The sequence below is a fragment of the Dromaius novaehollandiae genome, chromosome 2 (genome assembly GCF_036370855.1).
Source record: "Dromaius novaehollandiae isolate bDroNov1 chromosome 2, bDroNov1.hap1, whole genome shotgun sequence".
NCBI lineage: Eukaryota > Metazoa > Chordata > Aves > Casuariiformes > Dromaiidae > Dromaius > Dromaius novaehollandiae.
Window position 1 is genome coordinate 96,668,939 of NC_088099.1, and position 25,603 is coordinate 96,694,541.

The 25,603-nt window shown below is 37.0% G+C and overlaps 1 protein-coding gene across 6 annotated transcripts in view; it reads right to left on the reverse strand.

Moving 5' to 3' along the window:
* The window catches only part of CDKAL1 (CDK5 regulatory subunit associated protein 1 like 1), a 450,247-nt gene that overhangs the window by 138,044 nt on the left and 286,600 nt on the right, over positions 1-25,603 (reverse strand). For all 6 annotated transcript variants that reach the window (XM_064506972.1, XM_026112679.2, XM_064506971.1 and 3 more), the window contains one exon: positions 2,946-3,126. In XM_064506972.1, the coding sequence (XP_064363042.1) occupies positions 2,946-3,126 (181 nt within the window). The remainder of the gene's footprint in view (positions 1-2,945; positions 3,127-25,603) is intronic.

Consider the following 25,603-nt stretch of genomic DNA (forward strand, 5'->3'; position numbering starts at 1 on the left):
CTTAACCTTGCTCTAGTTTTTCTCTAAATTGGAAACAGTATTTATGGTAACCATGACCCAACTGAGGGTTATGAAATGATGACCATTTAGACAGACGTCTGATCCTCCATGGATGTTTTTTTCTCCAGGAGAAAGAAGAAAGGCCTGCAGCCTTAACTGCCTTTTCTGAATTTATGGTGGCAGATCTGTCCATCTGGATTAGTGTCATCTGCCCTTTTAGAAAAAGATCAGTGCCTCTAAGGCTTCCAAAGATAAATTATCTATGTGAAAGAAAGATACCATGTTGACATACTGAATATTTTCTATTAAGATAAACCCAAATGAAAATTTCCTCCAAAAAAGCAATTGCATTTACCACTTCCATCAAAACTATCCCCTAAAAATATGAAAGCACTAAATACTTAGTACTTCCTAGACTGTCCCTAAAAGACATAAGGTCATCTTGTAAAAAGCTAACTTAAAAGGAGCTGACAAGGCAAATATGTTATTACAGCTGTGATACTTGGGCAGAATCACTGAAGCTGTCTTGAACAAGACTTGGAGAATTGGGTCTCAACTAAAGGGGACTAGTGTGCAAATAGCAGTATCTGTCTATTGCAGAAATTCTGCAATGTTGAAATAACATAGCAAATACATCCAGGCTTGAGGAAAAAGACAAGAATTACAATTGTCAAATAACTTAATCGCTGGTTCAGCACCTGTACTTAAATAATATAGCCAAAATTCTTTCCACAGAAAGAGATTCTACCAGTAGAAGCCCGCGTCCACTGCAGATAATACGTTAAGAAAAAAGAACTAGCTCATGAGCTTAGACTGGCAATGCAATGTACCACATGTACATCCAGACACATGCACATAACATTCTGATATCGTTTTACATGCTATTTTTCCCTATGCAAATGCAATAATGTCAGTTCATTAACAGTAAGATGACATTTTTTTTAAAAGATGAAGGAATAAGAGTGCATAATGTGGATGGTTATGTGCTACTTTCTTCTCCTAGCTGAGAAACATACATAATTATAAGTAACTCTAGACAAGGAATGCATATTGAAGTGCCTATACATTCTTGGTAATGCAGGGAAGACCATTAGCTTCTATCTAGAGGCAATATGAATATAAAACACAAGAGATCAGCACAAGCTCTTCCTGTTCCAGTTGACTGGTTACTCTGGGTTTCTAGAAATAAATGAAAGAATGAAGGATCTTCTAACTTAGTTTTTTTCAAGGACAACAGAGAAAAAGGGAAAAAAAACAACAGAGAGAAACAAAATTCTATTAATTACAGATTTTCATCAGCCCTGGATTAGAGGCCTGATTTTCTCTGAAGGTTCTAATTCACTGAAAGCAATAAGTGCCAGAAATAAGAACAAAGAAAGAATTTTAAACTTGTTAAAATGACATTCCCATTTTCCCAGATCCCCCCCCCCCCCCAACAAAACAGCTAAAGTCGTTCTTTTAATAATTTAGCTCTTCATATACTGTCTTCCCTATGGTACACAGCTAAACAGAAGAGGGCCAATTAACCTAGTTCTTTGTACCTCCCATGAAAATAATGGGCTTATAAACTTGTGAATGGAAGATTGCAAGAAGAGAAACATAAACAAACCAATGTTTTCATTTTTAACTCTCCTGATAAAGATAATGTTTCTAGATTTTTTTCATTCATGAGTTTGTAAAAAGCATTCTAACTCATAACTATCAGAATGAGTTGGTTACACTAAATACACTGTTTTAACAGCAGCTATTTATATCTGAAAATTCAGTATATTCTATTATGAAATAGCCTACAATAAATGAGCAATCACTGCTCAAGCTGTACTTCTGTAAACAAAAAAATGAAGATGCCAAATATAATCTCATTTTATGCCTTCAGCAGCTGACACCTTCTCAGAGAATTCATGGTATACACTGACAGTAAGCAGGAACTCTAGCTTTTGGATATATAAGTGAAGAGATACAAGTACTGATTTGGCTTCATGTTAGTGTATCAGGATATATAAATCACAAGAAACTTTTTATTTAAAGTGATTTGCATTGTTGACTGACTTCCATTCTTACACCAATAGGAAATAAAAATACTACTTATGCTGGTATAGATAATAAGTTAAATTGTTGTACAGGCATCAGTGCTGTATATTTTCTCATTTCGAAATGCAGATTAGACAAGTTTGCACAGTTACATTTTTTGTTAATAAATTGAACCATACCTTCAGATGTGATTGCTATTATTATCACTTATAAAAAGAGGAATTTAAACCATTTATATCAATCAAAATACAGTCAATAGCCGTCTGCCTTCTATACTAAAAGATGCCTTTGTCCTCATGGGAATTTGAGGTAAGAATGTTGGTAGTTGGGAAGGGTTGTACTACTCAGCCAAAAACAAAGTAAGAGAATACCTGAAAACCAGAAGATTAAATGCAAATTTCGTCAATAACCTTTAACATGCAGGTGGAAGGAAAACACCGTTTATAAGCAGTGTATAAGGAGGTCTCATGGAAGTAGTTACATGCAAATTTGATGCTTAACAAATAAATTGAAGATTACTATTGCTCTGTTATTAATACTTGCATAATTATTCACGATTTGCTGGAAACTGCTGGAGTCATATAAGACTTCAAATGGGGGGGAAAGTGCACTCAGTCAGCTACCATTCTTGGTAATCATTCAGCCAAAACTTCATAGAAAGAACACATGACCTCAGTATAACTGCTGTTTTGTCTTTCTTAACAATCTGAACAGTAATTTACATGCGGCAATGCACCCAGTGATCTAGCAAATCTCTAAAGGCAATTCAACAGTCATTGCACTTACTGGAGTTCTATAAAACTCTGAGTTGCAGCACAATTCTGCAGGAAATGCTGTAATTTCATGTACATGCTTTTTATATTTAAAATCACCAGAGTACGCTGTGTATAGCACTACAAGGAAACATATCTTACCACTGCAGCTGGAACTTGATGCATTTTTGCAGCAGGGGTTCCTGGGCGTGGGTAAAATTGATTAATGAATAAGCTGGGAAACCTGTACTGTTCTACAAGTTTCATCGTTTCTTGAAAATCTTCATCTGTCTCCCCTGGAAAACCACAGATGATGTCTGTAGCAATGGTTATTCCAGACACACTGTAAAGCAAGTAGAAAGGAATAGTGAACTTAGTACATATAAAAGTCTTGATCCTTTAAAAGTTAGGATACACAGACATATAACTCTTCAACTTTATCTACAGAAATTGAGATCTACAATAATATTTGGGGGAAAAAAAAGATTTTAACATTATTATTTGGTAATTAGAAATGCATTTGGTATTCAGCTGAGAGCACAAGGAATAGAAGGAAGAGATACTGCAGTAAATATTGGATTAGAATCGCAACAGAAGGAGGAAAATGTCCTGGACCAACTCCTCCTTCATTTAAAATTATAGGTTATCAGCCAAACTGGTATATTTCTTGAATTCTGATTACTTAATCTACACAGTTCATAACCTCTGGGACTTAACCACTGGAGTTTGTAAAATATTTGATGTATTATATCACTGCTATTAAAGTAGAACGAGATATCCAAGAGAAGACTGATGTCCCATGGAGCCTAGCAATCACAGACAAAATTGGCTTTGGAGCCAAGAAGGCAACTTTTAGTCACAATTTAATTTCTAACTCAGCACTCCATAAAATCAGACTATTCCTTGCTTCAAAATAATAATTAAAAAAAACCCTAAAACTTAAGTTTAGAAATGCATAGACATCAAGCTCCCTTTTTATTTAGCAAGGTCAGCATTTCCTAACCGTTCCCTTTGGACTGAATATGCAGAACCCTTAACCACACGGCCCAGAAAAATGAGTCCTTCAACCAAGAGATTACTGCATGATATTTACAGAGCGCTGGATGAGACCCAGGAGGTATCAGTTCAGCTTTCCAGATCTGCCACTAGCCAGCTGGATGACCACTGCTCTGTGAGAAGCCAAGAAACTACAGCACCCTTTCGTACCTCAGTCTGCTCGTTTGCAAAGGGGCAATCGTGACAATTTATTCTCTTAAGAATAAATAGCATAAAGAGCGCTGCCACAAGCAAAGCTCATGTCCAAGCTTAAGAAGGGGTCTTCAAGCTTCTTTCCAAACAACAACAAAAAATGGCTGGAAGGCTTCTCTTCCCCCTCATCAGGGCAAGGGACAGTACAACTGTAAATATAAATGCCATTTGGTTTACATGCATTTGTAAAGTATTTGAATGGCCAAAGAGAATCATCATTTCATATTAAACAGTGCAACATCATAGGAAAAATACTGCTGTGATTACAGTGGGCAAAGAAACTGAAGTTCAAAGAGGCAAAAGAAACACTTCTTGCAACAATGAGGTCTACTGGAAAAGGGAAATCAGCTGGCAAAAGACCCAGGAAAGGGAAAGCATACAACACTGTTTTTAACGATTGGATTAGGTGATATACTAGAGCTCATGAGTCTGCTCAGTCTTTCATAAAATTTTGCTTTTGGATTCTCCTCCACCATACTTGACATTTTACACATGTCAAGTGAGAAATATGAAATATATATATATATGAAATATGTATGAGAAATACCTGTTGCTTCAAATGTGCATCTGTATTACTGTAGCACAGCAATTAGGTCTGGTTCAAGACAGGAAGGGTGGTATGACCTCTCTACGTTGAGGACTTGAACTGGGACTCAGGAGGAAAGCTTTCTCTTCTCAGTCCTGAGACACTCCTGAGTCCAGTGATTTAGGCCTTTGCAGACTTTTTTTTTTTAAAAGGGATGTTCCTATCTTAGGCATATTTCAGCAAATTCATTTATTAATATTTACTTGTGACATAATATTAGAATGATGATGAAAACTCTGGGGAAGTCAGAAACTTAAAGAAAACAAACAAATCTCCTCTCCGAAAAAACAATAAAGAGAATATTACTCCCAGGACAGTGGCCTTGATATCAAGTGTACATGTCAATAAATATATGATTATTTCCTTTTTTAACTTAAAAGAAATGGAATTTTTATTTAAATACTGGCAATGAGATTATATTAAACCAAAATCCTCGGCCTCCTTTTTATATGTACCTGCATACACACCTAGCTGCACAGGAATTTATTAGACACTGTATTGTTAGAATCTTCTTTCTCCTTTTCCTTAAGAAAAAAAAAAATCACAAAAGAAACTAACTAAACTCTTTCAATTCTTTTTTGAGTTTATGAATTCAAACTCTAACGTCTGAGATTCAAATTAAAACATGTAATTTGAATGCCAAACTGAAAATGGTATAAAACCAGGCATTTTCAAGAAGGAGTTTGTCCGATAAGTGGGAAAACACAAGCTGAACATTACACAGAACAGCAAAAATCCCCATTACTGTTGGCTAAAAAGCCTCAATTTCCATTGGTTTCTTAAGCCTGAAAAACTGCAAGATATAAAGTTCTACTTGAAATCAAGTAACAATAAAATTCTTTGGATTTAAGGACTGAGAAGAGGAACGCTGCATTCTGCAACATGATTTTGTTCACATTGCCAATATTTTTGTGCAGTAATAGTAAGCTTACAGAAGACAAAATATATTACTTTATAAATCAGTAACACATAACATCGGCTGTCATTTCTCAGAACATTAACAGAACATTCATCAAGTCTGACAAAACCGTTATAATGAAGTTATTTTAGCCATTGTAATGACACTATTGGCAACAGTCAAGGCATTTATTACCAATGGTAGTAGTAATACCATCCTTTATAAAGGTTTGGCTGTTTCTATAGCAACATCAATTATACGGTCCAATCAAGCTAGATACACTAAAATATGCTCTCTCCCTCTATAACACCGGTTGTCATTCAGTTAAAAGGAAATTATATATTTTTAAAAATCATAAACTGTACAAATGTCTGAACTCCATTTGGTGATAAGGTGTTAGTTATCTTAGTAATTAGATATCTTTCTGGATGGGATTATTGCACACAAAGAAAAACTAAGCTATGGAAATAGAATAAGGACACCAGTCTATTCAGAAACAGCAATTAATTACAGGTTCAATCCAGCCTGCCCAAAATATGACATTGCACTGTGCATTTTTATGCCACTGCTGACTATATCATTAAAAAAGTAGTTTTAAAAGGGGAGAAAAGTATATGAGATTTAACTCAGGATAAAATCCAGTTACTGAAAAAAATCGAACTTTCAGTCTTTCTCAAACCATGCACAAGCAAAAATAAGTAGAATTAGTTCCACACACTCACAATCATTTCTTAATGAAGAAAAAAAGGAGGAAAAAAAAGATACCATTGTGGAAAAACATAACAGACGTACACATTTGAAAATTACAGTAACCTTGGCCCTGACACTCTAAAACAAAGCAGAACTAAGGTCTTTACTGTGTAGACTCAATGTGTAAAAAATGGCCCTAACTATGAAATGTGCTGCAAAAATTACACAACAAGAACCAGTTTCTGGTGCATCAGCCAATATTAAATTGCTTTTAAAAATGAAATGAACAGTTTATCTATTCTGAAGTAAACTAAGAAAACAACCCCGGTAAGCATTTTGTAACATTAAGTACCTAAATGTGTTTCCAGTAAGTTTCTAAAAATGCATTTGCAGTAAATGTTTCCTAGGGTCAGTTGAGAAGCTCTAGAACACATTCTTCAGTGAACCAAGAGTACAGAGCAGTCCTTATGAAAGATAAAATGATTTTAAAAAAGCAGAAAGCCATTTCAAACATATAGAAGGTTGAATGCCTCTTATAGCCTAGCTAATGGAGGTGGTAGGTACATTTCAATACTTCTAAGTGTAAAATGACCTAAACTTTGCCAGCCATTTTAAATCCTCTTAATCCTGACAAATACCTAGAAAGATTGTGTGTCATCATTTTATCTGGCAGTCATAAACCTTGCAAGATTTTGTCCATGAACACTTACTATCGTCTCTGTTCACTCAACTTTAGAAACAAAGTAAAAAAAAGTCCAGCAAAGGCTCTCCACTGGAACATTTTAAAATAAACTTATGAAATTTTAGAAAAAAGATAAACTTAAGGAATAATCAATGCCATTTATAAGATAACACAATCCTAACAGTTAGGGTGCCTCAACTGATTCTCTCCATTTTTTTCCCTCTATACAGATAAAACCCTTTCATTTACTCGAGCAGACTTGTGCTCTGTCATCCTGAATGAGACCACCATCCTCTGGGCAGTTCTGACGACCCCAAAAGAAGTAACTACATCACCTTACAGTACAGAAGAATCATCTTTAGTGTGAGGTTGTACAGACCAGTACCCTCAGAAATGATCACACGCATGTGCCGAGAGGAGAGGTATCCAAAAACTCACAGAAAGGAGGAACAAACGTGCTGGAAATGGCACATAAGAAATAAAACATCTCATCCTTCATCTGAAGATAAGCCAAGCCAGAGAAAGAAATGTGCCCTATCACCAAGGAGTAACTGAGATCTGGGGGTAAAGTCTATGAACACAACATGGGTAACTGCTGCAATGAGAACTGACTCCTCAGAGCTTACAGGTATCTGAGCTAGCTCTGAACAAGTCCAGAAGCACAAATTCGTCTGAGGCTAGCTCTGTGCTGCTACAGCTGGGTAACTCCTGAGCCACTGTTTGCTCAGGTATCTCAGTTGCATATTACCCTGAAGCAAGCTGTGCAGACATATCCCCACAGAGATGAGTCTCCTGCTCTTTTATGCCCAGGGGACCTAGTTACTGATGTCAGAGAAAATAGAAACTAGACTAACAGTAATAGAAAAGTAAAGCAGACACTATGGGGATGGTTGAGAGGAAAGAAATCTTGAGGAACTGTATGCAAAATTAAAACCCTGGTGGTTTGATTTAGGAAAGAGATGAAAATGTCAAGCTGCCAAACATAAAATAATTTAAAAAACCCAATTATTTTCACATAGCAATATGTGAAATAGCAGCAGAAATGTGAAACTTGCTAGGATTCAGATGTTACATTTCACATAGCTTTAGTCACAGAAAACTTTTCCTTTAATAACAACCATTACAAATCAAATCTATGCTCAGGCAAGAAATTAAGTGAAGAAAAAGGAGATAAAATGAAATTCATTAGCATCTTCATCTTCTCCTGTGACCTCCAGAAATTCCTTTGCATGACCACATATTCTTCCCACTTCCTTTTTAGCAATTAGTACTTAAATATACCAATGAATTAAAGCCACCAACTGGTTCTTAAACAAGACCCCTCCTTCACCCCCACCCCAGTATAACAAAAACATTGTATTAGAATAAATAGATATATGAACAAATTCAAAACAATACACATTCTTACAGAAGGGTACAAGAACAACCTGGGAAAAACAGGGTAACTAAGGTCCAAACCAAAAATGTGATGACCTAGTAGTTCCTTGATTCATAAATTAGAAATTCAGACTGAAAAAATGTTAGAAAAGAAAATGCTACATCCTTACGAAAACAAATGCAGTTTTCTCTGAAAGGTTACAATTTCAGACATGATTTTATATTTTGGAGCCTTATGCAGGGTATGTCCCTTTAGAGAACATTTTATTACATTGTTACTTTAGAGAACAAACAAATGAAAATGAGATAATGGATGAAATAATTTGAAGGTATCTGAGAGCTGGTCTTCGAAGCACATTTACAAAACCTAACATGCATGTCAATATGCCATTTTGTGTTGCAACCAAAAGAGGTGGTTGCATATCCCGGGATCTATGACCACAGTCCTGCAGAAGCCTTTTTTCTATTCCTGTTTTTGAGGGAGATTTTTGGTTTTGTTTTGTTTTTCTTTTTGCTTTAAAAGTCTTGTGGGATTTCTGGCTTAAACTCCTTCAATTGCTCACTGAGGGGTCATAGGAGCCAGCAACAAGGGAAACACAGACTGCTCAGCTGGAAGCATGGCCTCTTTCAAGGGCCAGGTACAGCATGAAAGGTCATCCTGCCTCTCTGTTGACCACATGGAGATTAACCTGAGAATTAAACTATAGACAGACAGTACAGAACGGAATTCAGCCTACTTCTCATCTGAAAACCTCCGGCACTTCTCTCTCTGGACTCTGAATGGAGCACAGCACACTACACTCGTAATTTAAGCATTGAAGTTAGGGGAGTAAACCTGAGCATATTTTCAAAAACAGGGTGGTTTCCATCTTTTCCAGTTTATGATTTACCCTAAACTCTGCAACGGATGTACAGACTTCTACCACATGGATGCCCACTGACAATATTTTTCTTAGTAATTCTCTGCAGATGCTTTTAAAAGTAGTCCAGGATACACAAACTGAAAACCTTTATGGTAGGATGAAGAGCTCTTTTAAACCCTCACATCAGCTGCTCAATGGATTTACAGCGAACTGGAAAGCACTTCAGTTCAATGACAAGAGAAATTTTATTAACACTTCTCTATGAAGCCTTCTATATGACTGACTGAGCCTTATGGATAGATACAAACTATCGTTTGATAAGACTGATTATCCAAAGTAATTACATGCATAATAAACATTAATAACTAAGAAACTGTTGGAAGAAAGCAAGCAGCATTATCAAGACCACATGTCGTTTCATTACCTCTTGTATGATATCCTATTTAGTGCTGCCATTTCCTTTTCCCTCGCTCAGTTGCTCTAAGCACATAGCGACAGCAGAGAAATTACCAGGATCAATAGTGGAAACTGAGTGTAGGGCAAGTAGGGATGATCAGAACACGACTTCTCATGAAAGATTTTTAAAATACTAAGATAAAATTTGACAACAAAAGCATAAACGGCAGGACAGGACTGACGTTCCACAGACTACAATATCATCTAAGGGTACTGAGAGATGGCAAGAACATGAGAGTCTTCTATTACTTTTGATTTGCAACGCTTGAATCAACAAGGCAAGCCTTCCAGGAGCAACTTGGGTTGGGGGGAAGATGACCAGGGAGTAAGACCTCTATGAAATAAAAATAAAAAATGTAAAAGTAGCATCTGTTTCAGGTCTCTTTTATTTAGTATTATCATCTTCAACTTCAAGCATAACACAAGTTTGAGGGACTTTATATTTGGCTTCTATCAAACTGTCCCTCAGACCTAGCCAATTGAAGAGATGAATTCACTATACTTCGATTGAATTTCTATTAAGTCTGTAACAAATTGTATTGGAAAAAAGTGAAATGTAGACTACATCCAATAGCTTCAGATACAGTGACATACAGGGAGACACAGGTGAAATTTGTGGCCTCCCCCTCTAAAAAAGAAAGATGTTAATATTCAGTGGCAAGAAAAAAATTAGAAATTCATTTAATAAACTATGATGCTTAAACTTTATTGTTTCAAACTCTGTTACATATTAGTTATTCAGACCTTTTGTTTTGATCACTTTTAGCAAATTTAAATTTGTTTATGGTGAACATATTTCTATTAAATGTACTAGCATGAGATTCTACCCTAGCAGGACACCTGCTAATATCTGTTATTCATGTACGTGTTCCCACTGCAAAGCAGTTATATTATTTCAAATATTTTAAAATGTTTTCTATTACTGCCTAACACAACTCCAGGCTGCCTGACAAATCAGTTTTCCTTCATCTCACAGTCTGCCTGCATCAAAATGAAGATAACTTTATGTTGTCATTGTTTATAAAAGTCTATAACGATTTCATTTTCAAGTAGACTCACTTGCTTAGCTTCTCCTGACTACTGAAATATTGAACACTATCAGACTTTTAAGTAAATGACATTTTCGTATGTTTTTATATGTAAAGAAAATGCATATTTTTAAGACATGGATTTTTCTTTATTGTTGCTGATCCTATCTCTCCAAAACTGATGCCTAAGACAGGACAAACCAGACAAGAAAACAGAAATGCCAAATCCTTTCTGTGTATATATATATTTTTTTTAAAAAAAGAAAACAAAACCCAGGCATGACCACAGAACAATCCCAGATGTAGTTCTTCCAAATAACCTTGCAGTTTCCCCTGAAGCAAGGTATATGCACGTACATACCTGGGAGAATCACTGGCAAGACCTTAAACTCTATCATTTAATTTGGAGGTGATTCACAGTCAAACACTTCAGATTTTAGATAGCCTTACAGCTACAGAATGACTACGTGTAGCCTATTCTTTGCATTCTATGTTTTACACAGCCCTGAAGGCTACCAGCTGCTTATGATGGTGATTCTCACCGGGAACACACCACACCTGAGCTTTGTGATCTGCAGCAACTTCAAATCGATTTGCACATGCAGCTTAAGAGGTTATTTTTGAACTTTGCAGTCATTAACGGTTTGATGTAATCACTTTAGAAAAGTTACAATAGTCACCTTAGAATAGCTGCGCCGCTCTCCACAAATGCATGGTCTAACCTCTTTCAGAGCTTAATTGAGAGGGAGAATGGATATTTTCTATGACTCTTCTTTTCCAACCCTATCTCCTGCCCCCAAAAAAGCTCCTTCAAAAACTGGGCTGACTGACACTTGGAAGCAACTGGACAGCCTGATTTCCAGAGCTAAACCTGATGAGGGAATAGGTGAGGAGGAGTGCATGCACGTAGGGACTGGGACCGTCCATGTTGCTGGGCAATAGTGACCTGAAAAAAACCGTGCATTTCTTAATTAACACAGCTCACTGCCTAAGGACAAAAGAGCGCACACAGTTTTACTCTCATCACTCCCGTTTACTCTCACAGTTATAGTGAGGATTGCTAGAGTTCCTATTAGATACAATTCAAATGTTTCAAAAGAAACATTATAATACTTCATTTCTTAAAGGAACAGCTAAGGCTTGGACTAACTTTATACATCAATAAGGTGTTCTACTCTTCCCATACAAATGAAACATTTTACAGAACTTCATTACAGATTTATAACTTCAGATCATTATTGTTTTATGATTTAAAAATGAGCGACTTAAGACAAAAAGCTCAACATCCTTAAACTTCATTTTCATTCAATCTCTAATAAATACCATCTGCTGTGTACTTTAGGGATATAATACCCGTCAAAAACTTAGCCATATTATGAGAACCGGCACCAAGTTGATCTGAAATGCATATTTGAACAGATGTGTTTAAATTGCATCTCCGTCTATCCACACGCATAAATTCAGAATAAGTGTGTGTTGATTTAAAATGCATAAAAAAGGGATTTGGAGATGCATCAAAAGTGAACAGCATCTCAACGGATCAAGGCTCACATTACTAAAGGTCATTACTAAAAATAAAGTTTGAATTTATTAAGGGTTGCACCAGGGAACTGTTCATGGGAACTGACTTAATGATTGCTGCACTAAAGCAGCCTTTGAAATTACACTAATTTTCTATGACCCTTTGCTGTTTAACATTAGAGCTGTCAGGCATGGTCAGAAATAATAGGATCTCAGTCATGAGTTGCTGAGAACATGATACACTTTTTCTCAACTCTGACACAATGCTTATCACCAACACTAACTGTCTTGGGCTCTAAGGACCCATCCACGTCTGCTTCAGTGACAGTCATTTAGCTCTTCGCTCTGACACAGAAATCAGGCATATAAAACAGAATGATTATTATGTCTTTTTGGCATGATGAAATCAACTGAAAAAACTGCAAGCAGTTCTTCACTAACAAATACTAGTAAGACACCTCCCCCCCTTTTTTTTTGCCATACTATATAATGCTATAATGTTTCAGGGACTTTCAAGATAAACCAGACGAGACCAAAGGTCCAAATTGGCCCAGTGCTCTGGGCTTTTGACAGAGAGAGGGTGTTTTCATAACCAGCAGCCTGTGATGGATTTCTCTTCTATAAACTCATCCAGTCTCCCCTTGAATCCAGAACCTTCCATATCTTAACTACTTGTTGTAAGAAAAACATCTGTTTGTTCTGAGCCTGCCATTTGCTAGTTCCTGTTGATGCCCCCTAACTCTTACACTGGGGAAGACAGGTAACAAATAACTCTATCCACTTTCTCAATGCTACTCAGGATTTTATGGACCTCTATTCTAGTCCTTCAGTTATCTCTTTTCCAGACCGCAGAGTCCTTAATTTCGTTCGTGTGACAGAGCCCTCATACCTCCGACAATGTCTATCAGTCCTCTCAGTAACATTTCCAATTGCAACACCTCCTTTTCGATGTGGGTGTTGACAGCATTCAAAATGCTGGCAGAGCAAGACAGCAATCTCTGAAATTATTTCCAGAATTAAGATTAATGTGCTGTTTTTTCTTTTTTTTTTTTCAGGTTGTGGGAGGTTTTCTTTCCTAGTAAGCAGGTGGCAAAAGATAATGGACCTTACACAACATAAGGGACAAGACAAAAACACCTCTGACGGTTGATTATTTGTAAGTAAAATGCAAAGACATAACTGATAAACATTCCATAACTACAGAAATGTTACACCCCAAATGTCATTAAGACACACTACTTTTAAGATAGCCATGTTCTCAAATTTACTTTGAGAGCAGGCTTACAACAGAGACAACAGACCAGTACGATCAGCATTAGAATTCAGGAAAAGAGAACTCATACTACTGTTAGATGCAACAGAAAAACAACCCAGAAATTGCTAAAGAGAATATATTATAATATTTTCTGTTCCATTGAGATACAAACGCCACAGTGAGGTGCGCTCTACCTGTTTCATATGAGAAAGATGGGGTTATCAGTATATCTACATCTTCTTCAAACTGATAACAGCATTCACCTCTTTCTGCAGTATTTTTAAAAGAAATTCAGAAAAACTTAACTACCATTAACAAAGAATGATCAATGAACATGTCATCACAAATATAAAACTGAGCAGAGATTGTGTGTGAAAAACAGACTGTGCAGCTGACTTCAGCTGGATATGAAAAGTTGGGGAGCAATAGCCCTGTCCTTATTAAATTAATTCCCCTTAAGCTAGGAAGCTGATGTAAGTGAATAACTTTTTGCAGAAAGGCATTGGCTGGGTGAAGGTTTATAACACAAATAAGCTAAAACTGGCAAGAAAAAGAAGATTAGGCAGGTTTCAAAGAGTGGCCAAAGTCAGAAATGGAGAGTGGGGGTAGGGAACAAATAAAGAAGCCAAAGGAGAAGTAGTATGACAAGCTGGGAGAGTTTTGCAGAGAATTTAAGACCTTCAGCTAAAGCAGAACAGAGAATGGATAAAGGAAGAAAGTTAAGAACTATAGTTGCCATTTGGCCGAATATTTTATTCCAAGATTTTGGTTCAAGCCCATTTATATTAATAACTTCTGCAGCACAGGGAAAGAGAGAAAAATGGCTCCTGGCAAACAAGCATTAAAGCAAAGCAGATTTTAAGGGAAACATACTCATCTCGAAAGAGTTACTCAGAATAGCTGGCAGATTTAAAGAGACATAGTTCTTTCGCATCACAAGCTATACAAACAATTTGGCTGGATTTTTTTTTTCTGTTGCTTTGTATGAAATCGTAACACAAAATGTTTTCCATTTGCAAACGTCTACATGGAAAAGATCAAGGTTGTGAAGGGAACAGCACTTCAAATATATGCATGATACCTGCTACATTTAACATAATCTCCATTCTATTCTCAAAGTACACAATAAAACAACTTATATCACAACAGTCAATCACCCAAAACACATCAGCTTATGCACTGCATATTTATATATTACAAAATAAGTTGCTAAAATTAAACATCAGAACCACAGCTTTGAGACAGACAGATAAAAATATAATGCCTAGATAAGCTTTTTAATAGTAATTAGTAGTTTTTGTGAATGTTAGCCAGAGGAACTTAAAACATAATTCATGTACTAGTACAGTAACTGAAAAGCACTTTAGTTTTACACCAGCCAGTTGCTGCTGTACATTGCTATACATTCTTAAATGTGAATTTTCACATACAGTATTCCACATGAAATGCTAACAGTCTAATTTTCAGAGGTGCTTTCCACTTACAAGTATAGGATATTACTATCTTAGAAAACAACAGGACTTGAATGTCTGAATATAGGAACAAAATCTAATGTAGCACAAAGTTAACTTCAAATTTGAGAGGATAGCCTTTGAAATTAAGAACAGAACAGAAACATTTCAAAACAGAACAGCATTTTGGATACTGACATTATGATAGCTACAATTCTAAATTTTTGTACAGAGATGTACATAACTGCAGACTTAACACCTGTGCCCCAGTTAACTTTCAGGACTAACAGCTGCACACAGGAGGCAGGGGATCGGGCAATGTTTCTGCACAGACTTTGAGATTTATGACCTTATACAGGGAAGATTTGACGGATCAAAAAAATTTTACTATTGTTGCTCTAACGATTTGTCTTTGTTAAAAAGCAACAATCTTAAAGAATCATAGGGAAAAAGGTTGTACAGGGAATTACTGCTTCTCTGAGCATCAGGAAAAGCAAATCTGAATAATAAATTTGCCAGTTCTAAGAGTAAGTGCAATACTTTGCCCAAAACCACAGGTATAATCCACCCCTCCTCCATAGGTTCAAAGCTCCAACTGTGTAGCATAAAGTTTTCAGTTTTACTCCATGCTACACAAGCAGAGGTCCCAATGCAGCCTTTAATCTTCAGAGCAAAGCGTGACACAAGAACATCATGATGTGACCGAAGCACAGCTGTATTTAGGTTTGGAATTAAATTTTCAGAGATAATATTTCAGATTCAGAAACACCACCATTTCCTCATTAAGTCAAAACCCATGAGCTTAACTTGAAAGAAATCTGATGTGCTTTACTAATGAAAGTGTGGTAAGACGATGTAAATTATGTCCCCAATCAACACAATGCAATAAAACTTGGATCACTAAGAAACAGAGAATTTACCTTGAAACAATTAGTTTAAAGAAATTATGAGGCAAATTTTCCAAAGTAAGTGTGTGTAAAGAATTATTCATTCTTGTAAATAGCAAGTGGAACGATATACTGGAAGAGCTGGGCATGATGGTTAAGTTAATGGACATCACCAGAGCAATGTTGTATCATCAAGCTAGTACTGCACACAACAAACACTGTCTGTAGACCACTCTGTCTCATCTCATTCATGAATATGTTCTGATAGGAACCTGAATTAAAAAAATCACAACAGGGACAACATCAAACTTGATTAGCAAGCATGGCTCACTCAGCTAATTGGAACAAGAAGAAAACAACATATGTGTAATAAAAAGAATTTTCGTTAAATATGACAAATTGTAGAGATTTTTAGAAATGTTCAGTGACGTCCATTTAGATAGAGCAGGCTGAAGCCAGACAGCGCTTCTTAAAATTGTGCTTAAGGTGAATAAACACCTAGGCACAAAGATTTTCTTCTTTTAGAGCCAATTTAAGACATTCTCTGATCTCCCACCACTCATTTCTAACTCCTTCTTGGGACAGCTCACTGCATCCTCAGTCATGTCACTTTTGTTTGCTGGACTACACTGAAAAGCAAAAATGTTTTTATATGCAAATTCTAGAGGATTCAACACGTTGATATTCACTGTATGAAGTAATACTTATTTTTCTGAAAATGGTTGTTGTAAATTAGCTATAAAAGGTCAAAGTAGATCTTGAAGTTGCTAATATTACAGTTTTCTTGATGAACTTTATCTTTAGGGAATCCTTTGAAACAAACGACAGCTGAGCAGTTTCAGAAACATTAGATTAGTATCTGCAGGAAAGGCTAAAACACTGCTCCAAAGGGGAAAAATGAGGGGAGGGAAAAGAATGAGAAAGACAGAGAAGAAAAGCAGAAAAGAGGAATAAAGTAAAAGAACCCTTCCATTTCTGAGAACTGTTTGCCAACGTAGCATGTGAGGCTTTGGTATCCCTATGTTGTTGGTGTCCCTATGTTGTTGGTATCCCTATGTATGCTATGGTATGTGCACTGAAGAAAGGGTGAATCCCAAATCAAGACTGGCTAATGCAATTTAACTCAGATTTTACCTCAAGTTAGAAGCTGGAGTTTGAAGCTTCTCAGGAAGCCTCAAGAGTTAGATTGTAGCTGCCAAATGAAGAAAAAAAAACAAATTATCTCATCATCAAAATTCCTCAAGGCTGTTGGCTAACCCAGGTTTGCCAAATCCATGTCTGAACATACCTTATTAATTTTGATCAATATGTCCGTAAGCTAGGAAACCATTGTTTAATTTCATTCTTTGCACAGAAACAAAATAAAACATTTTGGTTACCAGTGCTTTCACCTTCCAAGTCTCCTGCTATTCGTGAATTCTGTTTTTGTTGCAGGTGTAGAATATCAATCAATAGGATATAACGTATCTTCAGGTCAGTTGTCTTCAAACACAAATAAGCTGAATTCGTGTGATTTGACATCACACATCATCTTCCCCATTCCCCAAAACAGAAGTGCAATGCTATTAACGTTTACAAATTGTAAAAATGTCAATGAGGGTTTGTTTCTCACCTATGCAGTTTAATAGAAACTGATGCATTCTGTTTGCTAACAACTTGAGTGAAAATGATTGCTGTCAAGCTGAAATTAGTGAAAAACTCGTTTTTTTTTAATGGATTTCTAAATTACAAGTTTGTTGCAGGATAAAACCAGATTAAGTTCACAAGCTTTTGAAATCTGCTTGATTTACATTTCTGTGCAAGGTTTTCAGGAGTACTGTGAACAGAATACATCCATTTAACAGTATGTTACCAGTTTTCAAAAAGAGCCATTCACATGAACAAAACAGAGAAAGAGATGGAAAGGAAGGAGGGAGGAAAAGGAAAAGAGGAATGGAAAGAGAGATAGCCTGGGAAATTGACAGTTAGAGTTAGAAGCCCAGTCCCCAGACAGTAGCATTTTTGGTATTGCTTTACATATCTATTCACAATAAAACACTGTGACACCACAGTGACAGTTGTTGCAAATCGATGAATTTTGGAAACTAGTATTAAAAAAAAGTATAGAAAATAAAGCCCACACAATGCACTGAAGGCTCTACCTACAGTTTTTCAATCTGAATCATCTCGCTAAATGTTTGGTGCTTTTTCTTTTTTGCTTTTTAAAATCAACAGATGCTACAGCATACATATTAGCCAATGTTTGCTGTTGAAACCATAGTATACCTCCCTAACCAAATAGAAGAGGAAGTTCTATCAATCGGTCTGCAGGAACATGGTCAACTGGATGGCTGAACACTAACACATGCTCATTTGAAAGGGCTGTGGTTGTTTTTTTTTTTGTTTTTTTTTTTTTGTGAGCAGAACATGGCAAACATCAGAGAGAAACCGAAAAATAAAAGCATCTGGGATCTAGAAAACAAAGTTTGCTGAGACTAGAAAAGGTAGCAAAATTGCTATGAGAAACATCTGTTTTGTTATCAGGTCCACCCAAACAGCAGATGAATTTGGAATATAAAAGATTTCTTTAAAAACACAAGATTAGTTCAATAAAATTAACTGTTAGGCTATTTATTAGTTAATAAAATATAATTCAGAACAAAATATTTTGGCTTCACTGTCCAAATGGAGGGATGGGCTTAATCTGCTATATAGCTGAGGACATTAGGCACAAAAAGCAAAGTCACGAGTAAAACAGCTTTAAAATCTCCTATTTCCTCCTTTAGAAAGATGGCTTGAACTAACCAGGTTCTCAAGCACTTTTTTTTCTTAATGCTCTGCTAACAGTTTCCTTTGCCTGGAATATGCACGAATTTGCAAGAAAGTGGAATACAGGTGTTTTTCTTCCCCACTTTTTCCTACTACTCTTAGAAAAAACAAGTCACATATATGTGAGCTTGTTAACACTAACAGCCTCTGTACTTTTCTTTCACAAGAAGCGGTGAAGTACACTCCAAGCAGAGATGAATATTCAACCAGGTATTTGCCACAAAGTCACTGAGTGCCTTTTCTGAGATGAAAACAAAAAGCTGGCTACAACTACAGTCATGCTGTTTGGGATAACTTCATCTTTCCTGAGCTGGAGGAAAAAAAATACTGTGACTTCACAGCAGTGTCCTGACAACACATTTCTGACTTCATATATATAGATATTAAGGGAAGCCTCAAGGCCAACTGCCTGAGCCCCACTGCCATACAGAAGGGGAGCTGGCTCCCCTTTCTATACCAGATGTTATTAAGCCAACTTCTACCAGTAAAGGATAGATCTTCTCTCCTTTAGTTTTATGCCAGAGAAAAAACATTTTTAAGCATTACTGCCATGATCTTCATTTTTCAGAAGTGCACAAGGATCTCAGAATGGCCTTGCCTTTCACATTTTCTTTTCTGTCTAGACTAAAGAAAAGATTTGGAAAGACATTCACCCTTAAAGTAATTTAAAAACACATCTTTGCAGAGGCGAAGTCATTTTAATGCTTCTGGGGTCAATGTAAGTAATACACTATTTCTTCGATAAATTCTGAAGAGCATTCAAAGAAAAACATATACACAAAAATATACATAGATGATACCATCATCGACCACACTTTAAAATATCAGGAAGAAAAAAAAAAGATGATAGTGGAAATGTAGATCGTTAGTTTGTCAATAATTACATGTACTAGATGAATGGAAAGTTAAAACAATATAAACTTAACAGAAGCAGTTGCTTCAGGCATGCTTCTACCATTTTCTCTCTGTTGTTCAGTTCAATGAACTGCTTCACTGAGTTGCAGATATCCTAAAAGTTACAGTTAATGTGGTTTAAAATGTATTTACTAGGACAACAGTATATTTTGTCCTGATCAAAAGCTTTAAATAAAATAAAGGACTGTTAAAATTTATAGGTTCAGTGTTTTTTTTTTTTCTTTTTTAAAGGGACTCTATGACTTTGATAGATTGTACGTAGCTACAACTCTGAAAGCCATTCAAGCAGTAGTTTTACTGCCTAAAGGTGGTCTCCTAAACTGGACAAACCAAAATATTTCAGACAAACTTAAGAAGAATATTGTACCTCAGTTGGAGGAGAGGTATCAGATAACTATCTTTTAGAAGCAAAGCTATTCATAAACTCTAAATAAAGATTAGATGTTTGGAAAGGATAAATCAAACCACCTCAGCTATTCAAACAGAAGATTGGAAAGTAGTCACTTGAAAGATTTTGGGCTTATGTGTGTCAGATGTCCTCCACTATGCAGTGGAACAAACGCAGTTTAAATGTGTGACCCACATTTTTCAGAAATAATATAGCTGGAAAATGAATTCTTTAAAACTAGCAAATCACACTGTGGAGCAATGATTATTAGGCATGATACCAGTAAAGGTTTCCAGGTTTGAAATTTTATGTTGTGCGCAATTACTGCTTTGAGCTATCAGTGAACAAATCTATAATCAAAGACTAAAAGAAAGCTAGCACAAAATTTACAATATACTGTTATCACTGAAGAAAATGCAAGATACGTTTAAAAATATGTTTTATGGAGAATTCAAAGATATGACAGCATTTCAATTATAGTACTAAAACTCTTTGGCATCACTAAAAAGTTAAAATTGGAATAGATGATGTGTGAACATTATATTTAGGGAATAAGTCTTCAAAGTTAAATTTAATAGCAATGGAAGGAGATGAATTTCATCACATCTAAAGAGGCAGTTGAGGAGAATAACATTTTCTCATAAGAATATATATAATTAGGTAAGAGATAGGATTGCTACCCATTTGAGTTACCATCTTGATTCAAAGCACAGGAGTAACATCAGAAGACTGAGGAAAACAGATTTTCTTGCATCTTGAAAAATTGATGGTAAGAGAGAAAGACCTGGTACATGAAGTCATAGACCAGGAACAGAATCTCTGGGGCTCTCAGAATTAGAACATTAGGCATAATGATTACTATTGAAAAAGAAATGAAAATCAGCATGTAGCAAGGCAACTGCTCAAGAACTGACATCAGTCTTACATTAAGAAAAATGATAAGGTTTAGGAAATCCTCCAAAAGTTGATAGGAAGAACAATATTTATGAAATTTTACACAGAAGATGGAACAGAATTTAAAAAAACTCTAACATAATAAAAGGATATCAGTGGGTACAGACAAGGGTACCAAATGTAACCGCTCTGATAAAGGAAGAAATGGAAATCTTTTGTTACCAAAGAGACAATTATAGAAAGAGGAAGAGAGTACCTTGATAGTCTGACAGACACAAACAACAAATGACATGTCTGAGGTTTCCAACATTTAGTCGCAGAATCGTATTAGAATTTTCACAAAAAATGAAGAAAGAAAGAAACAAAGAAAAAAAAAGGTGCTGATAAAATTTTTGCTCACTTGTTAATACCAGAGAAGATTTAAGCTGCAAACTTAAACTACATCAATACAGAGAGATCTGCGAAAAATTCCAAATGAATGGAAGGAGGTGATTTTATATACTCAGTTTTGCAAGATGAGGACAAGGTGGAATGTAAGAGTTATTATGCTCTCTCCCTTCTCATTACAGCCTAATACAATGTAATTATTAATTTTATAAAATATGCCTACTAGAAGGCAGAGAGCACAGAATATGAAAATGGAATCGCAAAAATCAAGTCGATTCAACCATTCAGTGGAAACAGTTGTGTATGCATTCTGACCGTACTGCTGAAACTGATTTTTATTAAAGCAGGTAACATGTTTCTAGATGGCCCATGGGCATCAGTCCAAGAACCTGCAAGAAATGTAGATGGCACAATTGTATCTTTTCAGCTATGCAATATCAACATGAGATATTAAGAATTCTTAGCTATACAGATGGACTATTCAGTGCATAAATAACATGGCTATAAAAAATGATGTAAAAACTGTAAATTCTCAACTTGAAATCAAATTAAGTGTCTGAGTCTAACTTTGGGGGCCTAACATGAGAGTGGGCTTTCTACTCAAGAAAAACAGAAGATATGATACAAAAGGGGAGGACCAAGGAAGATGACACAAGCTGTACCTTGCACATATTTGTCTCAGTCTATAGTGACAGATATCAATCTCTAGACAGTTTAAGTAACTCTGAAAATTAATTACTTATGAAAAACAACCGGTGAAGGAGAAAATTAAAGATTGGGTGAAAAGCAAGGCTTACATCAGTAACAAAAGGAAGACTAGGGATAAACTGGATCTGCTACTGAATGGGGTGGGGGCGCTGGTGCTGAAGGTACAGAAAAGGCAGGCATACTGAATGCCTTCAGTCTTTACTGCTAAGACCAGCCCTCAGGAGTCCCAGACCCTGGAGGCCAGGGAGAAAATCTGGAGAAAGGAAGACTTTCCCTTGGTTGAGAAGGGTTAGAGATCATTTAGGCAAACTTGATATCCATGAGTTCACGGGCCCTAATGGGATGTGCGCACGAGTGCTGAGGAGTTGGCCAGTGTCGTTGCTAGGCCACTCTCCATCGTCTCTGAAAGGACGTGGTGATCAGGAGAGGTGCCTGAGCACTGGAAGAAAGCTAATGTCACTCCAGTCTTCAAAAAGGGCAAGAAGGAGGACCCAGGCAACTACAGGCCAGCCTCAGCCTCACCTCAATCCTCACCTGGAAGGCTGATGGAGCAGCTCATGCTGGATGCCATCTCCATGCATGTGAAGGATAAGGAGGTGACCAGGAGTAGTCAGCATGGATTCACAAAGGAGGAATGAAGCTTAACCAACCTGACAGCCTTCCCTGATGGAATGACTGGCTGGGTAGATGAGGGGAGAGCAGTGGATGTTGCCTGCCTTGACTTCAGGAAGGCTTCTGACACTGTCTCCCATAACATCATCAGGCAAGCTCAGGAAGTGTGGGCTAGATGGGTGGACAGTGAGGTGGATTGAGAACTAGCTGAATTGCAGAGCTCAGAGGGTTGTGCTCAGTGGTGCAAAAGTCGAGCTGGAGGCCTGCAACTAGTGGTGTCCCCCAGGGGTCAATACGGGGTGCAGTCTTGTTCAACTTATTCATCAGTGACCTGGATGAAGGGACAGAGTGCCTCCTCAGCAAGTTTGCTGATGATACAAAACTGGGAAGAGTGGATGGTAACCCAGAGGGCTGTGCTGCCATTCAGAGGGACCTCGACAGGCTGGAGAGATGGGCAGAGGGGAACCTCTTGAAGTTCAGCAAAGGCAAGTGCAGAGTCCTTCACCTAGGGAGGAATAACCCCATGCACCAGGACAGGCTGGGGGCTGACCTGCTGGAAAGCAGCTCTTCAGAGAAGGACCTGGGAGTCCTGGGGGGACAACAAGTTGACCATGAGCCAGCAATGTGCCCCTGTGGCCAAGAAGGCCAATGGTATCCTGGGCTGTATTAGGTGGAGCATTGCCAGCCGGTTGAGGGCAGTGATGCTCCACCACTACTCAGCCCTAGTGAGGCCTCATCTGGAGTACTGTGTCCAGTTCTGGGCTCCCAATACAAGAGAGACATGGCACTACTGGAGTGAATCCACCATAGGGCTACTAAGATGATGAAGGGAATGGAGCATCTCCCCTATGAGGAAAGGCTGAGAGAGCTGGGCCTGTTCAGCCTGGAGAAGAGAAGGCTGAGGGGGGATCTTACCAATGTGTGTATAAGTATCTGAAGGGAGTGTGTAGAGATGGGGCCAGACACCTTTCAGTGGTGCCCAGCAATAGGATGAGGGGCAACAGGCACAAACTGAAACACAGGAAGGTCCCTCTGAACATGAGGAAAAACTTTTTTTTTTTTTTTTTTTTTTTTTTTTTAAAACTATGAGGGTGACTGAGCACTGGAACAAGTTGCCCAGAGAGGTTGTGGACTCTCCATCCTTGGAGATATTCAAAAGCTGTCTGGACACAATCCTGGACAACATGCTGCAGGTGACCCTGCTTCAGCGGGGTGTTGGACTAGATGAGGTTGGAAGGGACCTCTGGAGATAACTATTCTGTGATTCTGAATTGTTTTATGAAAAGAACTGGGGGAAAGTCAGGGCTTGTTCTATAGGGCTTTCTACTGTTGCATAGAAAAATAATGTACATCTAAGATACATAAGGATTATCTTCTGTAAGGAAATCATGTAGTTTAAGGAAAAACAGGCAGGTATATTAGTTTTTCTAAAATGAACAATAGTTGGAAATCACCTGGGAAAAGGACTTTGGAAATGCAGCATCGCCCTTATCCTTGCAGCTAAGGAATAAGCTATCTTCATGGACAAGCATGGCAGTGAACTCCAAAATATACTGAAGGGCAACAAACCCATTCAGTTTGTAGATAAGTGGATAGAACGGTGCAAATTTTTACACCAGAATCATTGCTAATAATTCCAAAACAAACTTATTTGGGGAAAGACTGAAATTTCCACTATCTATGGTAGATTGTAGTGTCCAGTAAAGGGATCTTAGTATAGTCATGGGCTAGAAGGATCTTAAAACTCGCTAAGATACCATTTCCCATTGCTAAAACATTTCTTTGGGCTTTCTTGAAGTCTCAGAAATCTCACAGAAAGCTGTATAAGGACAACACGAACACTTGTGCCTTGGGGCTGCTCCTCACTAACACCCTCAAGTTTGGCATCCTGTGGAGCCAATGCAGGTGCAAGTGGAATACCTGAGAACTCTGTGAGTGATATTGTTGACAGAAAAATGAAGTGAATGTGAAGTAAGTTTTTGTGACACTTAACAGAAATGAAAGCAAGAAGCTCTAATGCAATCAGAAGTCAAGAGAAATTGAAAGAAAAATTAATTTATGTTCAAACTCTATGCAAGAGATAGGAAGCTTAGAGCACATCCCATATAGATGCCACAGTAAAAATGAAATTCTCCAGCTAACACTGTTGCATATCCATAATCATAATCTGAATGCACGTTTAGTTAATCAATGAAACAATTTTCTGTTCTAAAGTATTAGCTGAACATTCTCCATGGGGAAAATTATTTGCATTATTAATGAAAACATGAAAAGATTATCTCACTTAATGTGATAATTACTATACTTCACTTTAATTCTGTCAAATAAAAAGCAGTATTTTGTGAAAACATATGTTGAAAGATAGACTTAAGTTTCTGCTGTTCCCACAATGAGGAAAGCCCTCAACATACCTCAAATAATTTTCCATTCTATTAAAAGTATGGCTAAGTAATCTTAGGCAGCCAGTAGCATAAAATTGTGATATGACTTATTAATGTGTAACTCCACAGCATACCTAAGACATCAGGAATCAGGAATGTAAACCTTAATACAATAATCAGCCTAGCCTTATATCGAGTTAAAACATTTTGGAGACACAAAACCAGACACTCAGACATTCGCTTTGTACAGCGCTATGAAATATTCTGGCAAGGCATTAACTATTCATGGAATGCAAAGTCGTTACGATGAATGGCAATAAGGACATTTTTGCTGCAGAAAGGACATATGCTACGTCATAAATTCAGAGTGATTGGGAAAGGAAGCTGTACAACAATTCAGTTACTAAGGGCAAATTTACATCATCTGTTATAACTTTTCTTTGTTTGTCTACTACATCCACTGGATTTTGAATTAGACCATGTAATGTTCTATTCACTACAGATAACATTTTCCATATATCTATATTTCTTATTTTTATTGTGAATGCACTGTTTGGGAACTGCTTCAATTTGAATTATTTTTATGCTTGTAACTCCCATTTTTTTCTTATTGATGTATAGTCACCCCACCTCAAGTTACAAACTAAATCTAATATACAGAAAAGCTGACAAAACACTATTTAACTGGTAGGTATGACACTATTACCCTTTTTAGAGCAGATGGGCTGAATCAGATAGGTATTGAATGGAATCACAATCCTGTTGCTGAATCAGCTTGTATTCAG